Source organism: Coenobita brevimanus, chromosome 23, assembly GCF_032717465.1.
Source record: "Coenobita brevimanus isolate Jiangsu-jjx chromosome 23, ASM3271746v2, whole genome shotgun sequence".
NCBI lineage: Eukaryota > Metazoa > Arthropoda > Malacostraca > Decapoda > Coenobitidae > Coenobita > Coenobita brevimanus.
This window is the reverse complement of record NC_136976.1, coordinates 21,313,944-21,322,740: the sequence shown is the minus strand read 5'-3', so window position 1 is coordinate 21,322,740 and position 8,797 is coordinate 21,313,944. Positions and strand designations below refer to the sequence as shown.

Here is an 8,797-nt window from a genome sequence, read left to right as displayed (position 1 = left end):
AAAAAGTCAGTTAAACAAAAGTCCAGGAATTCATCTGCAAGTAAAAATTTCACGAAAGTCCTGTGTTCAGTCTCCTAAAGGAACATATAATTACTTTATCATTACAAAATATTTATAAATGTAGATACTGAGTGATGAAGAAATTAGGACAAAATGGACATCGGGAAGCATGTGTGTGTGTGTGTGTGTGTGTGTGTGTGTGTGTGTGTGTATGTGTGTGTAGAATAAAGCTTTCGAACTACCATTGTGCGGTACATGGCGAAGTTCTGTCAAATAAGTTTTTTTTTTTTTTTTTTCCAGTTCCCCTCTACCAAAATATTTAGCCCAGTAATATATTTTACACCCCTGCCAGGATGCAACAGTGTTTAGGTTTCCCGTTAAAAGGGTGTGGTGTTATATCAACAGGATTTATTTCGTGGCGGTAAACTTGTTAAAATGTGAGCTGGTGGCCGCGATGGGGAGGCTGATTTGTTACCAGACTTACTTTACGTCATACGATGTGCGGCCATTTTACCCTTGACCTGTTGCTATTTTTTAATTCTTGCTAATATTTGACGATTTTTTCTCGGTAGGAGAGCCACCTGGTAGTGAATGAATAAATATATGCTCTACCTCGCCCGTCAGGTCAAAAGCTATTTTAAATAAGGCAATGTACAGACAGCATGAACAAAACGAAAATCGTGACATTGGTGAAAATGTGCTAATAGATATCATGTATATGATGCAATAAAGTGTCCCATAATATAAAGGGGATATTCACAAATGTGTGCAGTGGGGGACGACACGGTCATCTGTACCACATCACTAAGAAGGTAATGTGTTAACCTTCTTTTGATCGTAACTATTGTAGTATTTTATTCCAGCTAATGACAGACTATTGTACTCAGCTTCGAGTGAATAAAATGCACCTCATAATGCTAATTTTGCTCTTCCCACCAGCAGATGATATACAGCCTATGCGAGACGTCTCGTAGTGAAAATGTTAAAGGCGGCGTATCTAGACCCTACGGTGTGAAAGGTCTCCCTAGAAGGGAATAAAATGGTCTCCACGTAGCAAGATAATAACCATACTTGTCATCACAGTTCAACGGTTTTACACACACGTATATTCTATATCTATCTATTTATCTATCTATCTGTCTATCTATCAATCTATCTATATGAGTGTGTGTGTGTGTGTGTGTGTGTGTGTGTGTGTGTGTGTGTGTGTGTGTGTGTGTGTGTGTGTGTGTGTGTGTGTGTGTGTGTGTGTGTGTGTAAAACGGTATATATTTATGCATTCTGCAAGGAAGACAATCTGCAGAGAATTTTGTCGACATTAATTCAAAGAAGCTACTCTGTCTGTCTGTCTGTCTGTCTGTCTCTCTCTCTCTCTCTCTCTCTCTCTCTCTCTCTCTCTCTCTCCATCTACAGACTTAGCTTTGAATAGAAGTCTGTAGCTGCTCTCAACAAAAATGTCTAGTGAATTTTGGGTTCAGAATGATGAGTAGAAGTACAGTAATTAACTATCTCCACTGTTTTCTCTCCTTCTTGTGTCATATAGGAAGTAGACACCAAACACAGACTACAACCATTTAAACAATTCTTGCATTGTGACGACACCTAGTGCTCATCCTTCTGTGGCGTATATTACACCACAAAGTTATATTTATATTGTACCTCGCATTTCACCTACGCACGTGGTTCCCTTCCCGTGTTGTCCCTCGTGGTTTTTCCCTACTTTGTTCTCTTATTTAGTGTAGTTACTCGTGCCACTACCAATAGTATTCAATTTCCCATCCCTCCTCACCTGTTATAGTGCCACTACCAATAATATTCGATCTCTCATTCCTACTCGCCGGTAGTGGTGCCTAAACCAATCAAATTCGCCTATTCAGACGACCTAGGCGTACCTGTGCTCCACCTACCTCATTAAGGGGTTTAAAACCGAGCGGGCGACCTAACCCACGCCCCCTTTTACCCTCTCAGCTTCAACTAGCTAAGGTCCTGCCCGCTCGCCGTCTCTCCTGGTAAATCTGGCCACGCGGTACGACTTTAAATATACAATACACGTAAACACATCAGCTCAGCACTACCACTCCTCACTAAATTCGTTGCTCATATTATAGTCTGTAACTATCTATCTAAACAATTGATCTACACATGCTGTAAATGTAATTACCTTGTACTACTTGAAGTCATGTAATAACTCTGTATTGTTCTAAGTCAATAATCACTGCCCTGTCTATTTCTTTCCATCACATGTGTGTTTATCTATCCTTACCATTTGCCTTGGTGTAGCCCTAGTACAATATACCCATAACTAAAATACAACAGTGGTGACTTCCAGGAGTATTGAAAGAACATGGATACCTTAAAAATCATTCGTCTATCCCTTCCTACATTCACGTACGATATTAACACGTGGTTTACACAAGTTGATGTCGTGTGGCCTGAAGATACCAGTGATGATGACAAATTCAGAGCAGTTGTCCACACTCTCCCAACTCAAGTAGCTGCCCTTGAGCAGGACGTACTCCTGAAACCACCCACAGAGCACAAATATAAAACCCTGAAGGAGAGTCTGCTGTGGGCCCTGGTCAAATCAAAGCAGGCACTTTTAATGGAGCTGGATGCAATTCACTCCTAACAGCAGTGCCCCTCGGCCCTCCTTGCCCACATTCAAGCCACTCTCACGACTCGGGGAGCCATCTTATCAGGTGACTTCCTCCGACACCGACTCCTCCAACTCATTCCACCAGACTTCCGCCTTCCCCTAGCATCCCTGGGCCCTGGCATGTCCCTTGATGAGTTCATCGAGAGGGCAGACACTCTATATGAAACTCAGCAGCATTACACTACCCATCCAGTAAGTGCACACACCTCTTTTCCCCCTATCACAACCCCCAGTGCTACCCCAAGTGAAACATTGGCGTCAGTGAATAGTGTTGCTAACAAAAATGGTTCCATGTCAGAGCTGTGTACCTTATTAACAAATTTAAGAAACAGAACAGACAAACTGGAAAGTAAAGTAAGTGGTCTCACCACTCAGACCCCTAGTGTTGCAAATCATTCCACAGCCCCTCAGTGTTCCAGCAGTGTTCCCCCAGTGAACGGTGGTCGGAATGCTAATCCCCAGACAGCAAGGGACGATTTCGTGTTGTGTACCTATCACAAGCACTTTGGCATAGAAGCTAGACAATGTGCACCACCTTGCATATTCACGGGAAACGCATAGGGCAGGAAACAATCCCAGTCGTGTCTTCCGCCACACACACCAAACGCCTCCTCATTATCAACACACCGAAAGTCACGCCATGTTCCACTGGCTCCATGGAACTGCTATGGGTTAAAGACGCCATCTTTGGCACAAAATACCTTATTGACACTAAAACCACATTCAGTATAGTCCCTCCTACCACTGACCACAAAACGGCTCAGCAGTCCACATTTGACCTGATAGCAGGATACGGCACCCCCATAGCCACATACGGCACGGAATCCCATCACATGGCACTCGCCCAATCAGTGTCATTTACTTTGCCATTCCTCATCACAGATGTTAACCAACCCATTATAGGCATTGATTTCTTGGAGGCATATGACTTGCTAGTGGATACCAGAGGATGGAATCTATATCACAGTCCCACAAACTCATCCATCCAAGTAACCGGATGTGCTGGTATTCCACCACTCATTACACACCTTTGTCAGGAGTCCTCATACGATTCCATACTACGCCAGTTTCCTCTCTTGACCTCTCAGACTCCCAACCACGGCTACACAGACCATGGTGTAGAGCACTGCATCATCACTTCCGGGCCGCCCTGTTTCACCCATTCCAGACGTCTTCCCCCATAACATCGTCAGGCAGCGGAGAAGGAGTTTCAGGGCGATGCTGGACAAGGGCACCATTCAGTCTTCGTCAACCTGTTGGGCATCCCCTCTACACATGGTTCCTAAGGCACAGCAAGGTGAGTGGAGAGCATGTGAGGACTACAGGGCACTGAATGCGATGACAGTTCCCAATAGATATCCCATTCCCCACATCCAGGATTTCCACCACCAACTGCATGGCCATCGAGTATTTTCCAAGATCGATTAAGTCAGGGCGTTCCACCAAATCCCTGTGGCGGAGAAGGACATCCCCAAGACAGCGGTAGCCACCCCCTTTGGCCTTTTGGAATACACAAAAATGAATTGCGGCCTCAGAAATGCCGCACAAACGTTTCAGAGATTTATGGACTAGGTTGTCAGGGGGCTAGATTTTGTCATGGTGTACATCGATTACATCCTCATCGCTTCTGATACCCATGAGCAGCACAAAACACATCTCCAAATGCTGTTCCAATGCCTGCAGGACTATGAGCTGCATGTGCACCCGGCAAAGTGTATCCTCAGTGCAGACGAACTAGATATCTTGGGCCACAGAGTATCAGCCACAGGTATCACGCCCCTCCTGCAGAAGATGGACACCATTAAGGACTTCCCACGCCCAACTACACCATGCAGGCTCAGGGAGTTCTTGGGGATGGTCAATTATTATCACAGGTTCCTTAGAAACGCTGCATCCACACTAGCCCCCCTTAACGATCTCCTGAACGAGACAAAAAAGGCATCCTCCAAGCCTCTTGAGTGGACCACATAATCAGACCATGCCTTCACCACCCTCAAAAACCACATCGCCACTGCACCCCGCCTAGCATATCCATCACCAGATGCCCCCATGACACTCACCACAGACGCCTCTCCTGAAGCAGTGGGTGCAGTCCTACAACAACAAATCACAGGTACAAATGTGCCTGTTGCATTCTTCAGCCAGCGCCTTAACCCTGCCCAGCACAAATACAGTGCCTTTGACGGGGAGTTGCTGGCTATCTATGAGGCAGTCAGACATTTCAGGCACCTTCTGGAAGGTAGAGAATTCACCATCGTCACAGACCATAAACCCCTTACTTATGCCATGGCTCAGAAAGGGGAAGATTGGTCTCCTTGGGTGGCAAGACAGCTAGCCTTCATATCAGAGTTTTCCACTAACATCCAGCATAGCAGTGGGGACCTGAACACGGTTGTGGACGCCCCGTCCCAGGGAGAGTCAGCTGTCGGCCCTAGACTACTCCTGCTTGACCATGCAGCCTTTGCCTGGGAGCAGAAGGATGATCAGGAACTCCAAGCATTGCTGCAGTCCGCGACCTCATTGCAACTACAACAGTTCGATATCACCGGCACACCCCAGAAACTCTGGTGTGACATATCCTGCGGTACAGCATGGCCCTATATTCCCCAACGATTCCGAAGGCAAGTCTTCTGTCATTACCACGAGATGGTGCACCCAGGCATTCATGGTATGCACAGCTTACTTAACCGCCAAGTGGTATGGCCTGGTATAAGGCGTGACACCACTAACTGGGTCCGAGCATGCGTGGCTTGTCAGGCAGCAAAGGTGCATCACCACACCAAGACACCACTTCAACCGCTGCCCACACCAACTCAGCGCTTCCAGACGGTGCCCAAATCTAGGGGTAATCGCTATATCTTAACGTGCATAGATAGAGTGACAAGGTGGGTCGAGGCCACACCCATGCTGGATGCTATGTCTGACCGTGTGGCATATCACTTCCCGGCATCCTGGGTTGCTTGTGTTGGTGCCCTGCAAGAGATCATCACAGACCAAGGCCCTCAATTTGAATCTCAGGCCTGGCAAGACCTACTGGACTTCGTGGGTGCTAAACACCAAAGAACTTCAGCATATCACCCTCAAGAAACGAGATGATTAAGCGATGCCACCGTCACCTGAAGGAAACACTGAGGGCACTTCCCCACCCAGTGAATTGGGTGGCCGTGCTGCCAGTCATCCACCTAAACTTGAGGGTTACGGAGAAGGAGGACATCATTAATTCCCTGCGAAGCTAATGGACGGGGAAGACTTGAGGCTGCCGGGGCAGTGTGCCCCACAACCAGGCATGCAGCCCTGGTTTTCCTCCCAGAGCTCCAGTAGGCAAATCAGGCACTACAACCAGTCCCTCCTCGTTCTTGCCAGCACCATACGCCATTCATCCCCCAGTCCCTACCAGATTGAGAACAGGTCTTTGTGAGGAGGGATCACCGCACTACACCACTCCAAACCCCATACGAAGGCCCATACCCTGTGATCACAAACTCAAACAAAGCACTCACAATATACAAACATGGGAAATTATTCACAATCTCTTCAGATAGAGTCAAACCGGCCACACCACAAACCCAGTCACAGCCAGCACCGCACAGGTAATCTCCCAACCTTGCCAGACCACCAACCACACGCACACATCCTACACCTCAAACCCCAGCATCAACACCTACATGCACCACTCACACACACACACACACACACACCTCCCATCCCCTTTGTCAATTCATACCCTCCACTCCCTTTCATCACCACACACCAACTCAGTTGACATACAGTACAGCAAACCCCTATCACTGACGCAAACACTCCCTCACAACCACCCACACTACCGTCCACAAACCCTACCTCGAGCACTCACCTTACAACCACTAACCCACCTTCTCCATCAACCTCACATGATCCTACCTCTCACCTTACTCCCCCAACCCCCACCGCTCACCCCGTCCTTACACCTGATCCACCCACTCAGTCAACCTCAGGTGATCCTATCTCCCACCTTACTCCCCCAGCTCCCACCCCTTACCCAGTCCTTTCCCCTAACCCCCCTCTCCGTCAACATCAGGCGATCCTACCCCACACTCTTTCCCCCCAGTCCCCACCCCTCCCCCAGTCAATACCCCTTATCCCTCAACACACGTCTTTCCCGTAACTCCTCCACCACTCACCACAATCCACCAAACTACATCAACAACTACCATATTAACCTACACACAATCAGGCCGTCTCATCAAACCACCACAATTTTCCACTCCATCATAATCTGATACCAAAAACTTAAGATACTCCATGTCGACACACACCTATGTTTCATTCGTATTGTACAAGAAAAATTTTTTTGGTCTTCTCCTTCCTACAATGACTCAGTTGTAAAGGCGGCCATAACTCTCATTCATTTGCACATAATGGCTAAGCATCAGTCAAATTCTCCTACAGAAAGTTATGCCTGGCTACTATTTCTTAATTTATAGTCATGTGCCCCTCATTTAATATCTTACTTCATCACACATACCCATGCAAGGGACTTGTCATTAGTAATTCTCCTGTCTATCACAACTGCTATTTGTAATTACTGCATTCAGATCACTTTCAAATGTTCACTCACTTTGAAAACTGTATATATATTTTGTACCTTGTGCCCTAATAATAATTTTTTTCTGTTTTCCATAAAACAGAGGGGGGGAGGGGGAGTGCTGTGGCGTATATTACACTGCAAAGTTATATTCATATTGTACCTCGCATTTCACCTACACACGTGGTTTCCCACCCGCGTGGTCCCTCGTGCTTTTTCCCCACTTTGTTCTCTTATTTACCGTAGTTACTCATAGTGCTAATATAGTATTCAATTTCCCATCCCTTCTCACCTGTACTAGTGCTGCTACCAATAATATTCGATCTCTCATTCCTACTCGCCGGTAGTGGTGCCTAAACCAATCAAATTCGCCTATTCAGACGACCTAGGTGTACCTGTGCTCCGCCTACCTCATTAAGGGGTTTAAAACCATGTGGGCAACCTAGCCCGCACCCCCTTTTTCCCTCTCAACTTCACCTGGCTAACTACCTGCCCGCTCGCTGTCTCTCCTGGTAAATCTGGCCACGTGGTACGACTTTACATATACAATACACGTAAACACATTAGCTCAGCACTACCACTCCTCACTAAATTCGTTGCTCATATTTTAGTCTGTAACTATCTATGTAAACAATTGATCTACACATGCTGTAAATGTAATTACCTTGTACTACTTGAAGTCATCTACTAACTCTGTATTGTTCTAAGTCGATAATCACTGCATTGTCTATTTCTTTCCATCACATGTGTGTTTATCTATCCTTACCATTTGCCTTGGTGTAGCCCTAGTACAGTATACCCATAACTAAAACGCTACACTTCCAATTTCCATTTCTGTCCTATTTTTATTTAACCACTGTGGTATCATCTTCCATCTCATACCCATTTCAGTATACGCTCCTCTTTTCGTATTCTCTCCTCTCACCTTTTTAACCTTGCCTCTTTCCCCCACTACTCTCTCCATTGCTGCTGCCTATCGGAAGGGGCAGAGGGGAAACGGGGCAAATGCTGATAAGAAGTAGTGTGCTTATATCTAACTCAAATGGCCCTTTAAACATCGATCTTGTCGCCAGAGAATCCTCTGGTTACGTCTTCTTCCCTCTCATTGTAGACCTATCATGACATTATTCTTCATTTTCTCTTCAGATCACATCAAATGCTACTTGGGAGGTGCAGACTTCCAAAAGCATCCACTTCATCGTCTAACTGTTCTTTATTGACAGCCAAAGAGGGAAGGAGTATGGGGCATTACTGATCTTATTTTTAGGTTGATTGATTAATGCGAGAGAGAGAGAGAGAGAGAGAGAGAGAGAGAGAGAGAGGAAATGCAAATAAATGCATAGTTAAGCAATTGACTCAATACTATAAATTAATTAGTAACAAGGCAATAAAGGGGAAGAGGTGTCGTGATTGCATAAAGAAACCATTAAACTGTTAGGGCAGTCATTACAACGTTATGGCAGAAAATTAATGTCGAAATAAACAACATTCTGGCCATCTCCTATACATTTTACTATCTGACAGAAGTATTACTAAGGTTACACTACCCCGCCTTACCTTCCTTCTTCACCGCCGCC

The 8,797-nt window shown here is 45.9% G+C and overlaps 2 protein-coding genes across 2 annotated transcripts; both read left to right on the top strand.

Moving 5' to 3' along the window:
• Window positions 1-3,180: 3,180 nt before the first annotated feature.
• On the top strand, window positions 3,181-3,840 carry LOC145392658 (uncharacterized). Its single transcript, XM_080266978.1, has one exon. It carries the CDS (start codon window positions 3,181-3,183, stop codon window positions 3,838-3,840), a length of 660 nt encoding a protein of 219 aa, XP_080123104.1.
• Window positions 3,841-4,252: 412 nt separating this feature from the next.
• Window positions 4,253-4,627, top strand: LOC145392657 (uncharacterized). The gene has a single exon (XM_080266977.1). The coding sequence runs from the start codon at window positions 4,253-4,255 to the stop codon at window positions 4,625-4,627; it is 375 nt and encodes a 124-aa protein (XP_080123103.1).
• The last annotated feature ends 4,170 nt before the right edge of the window (window positions 4,628-8,797 follow it).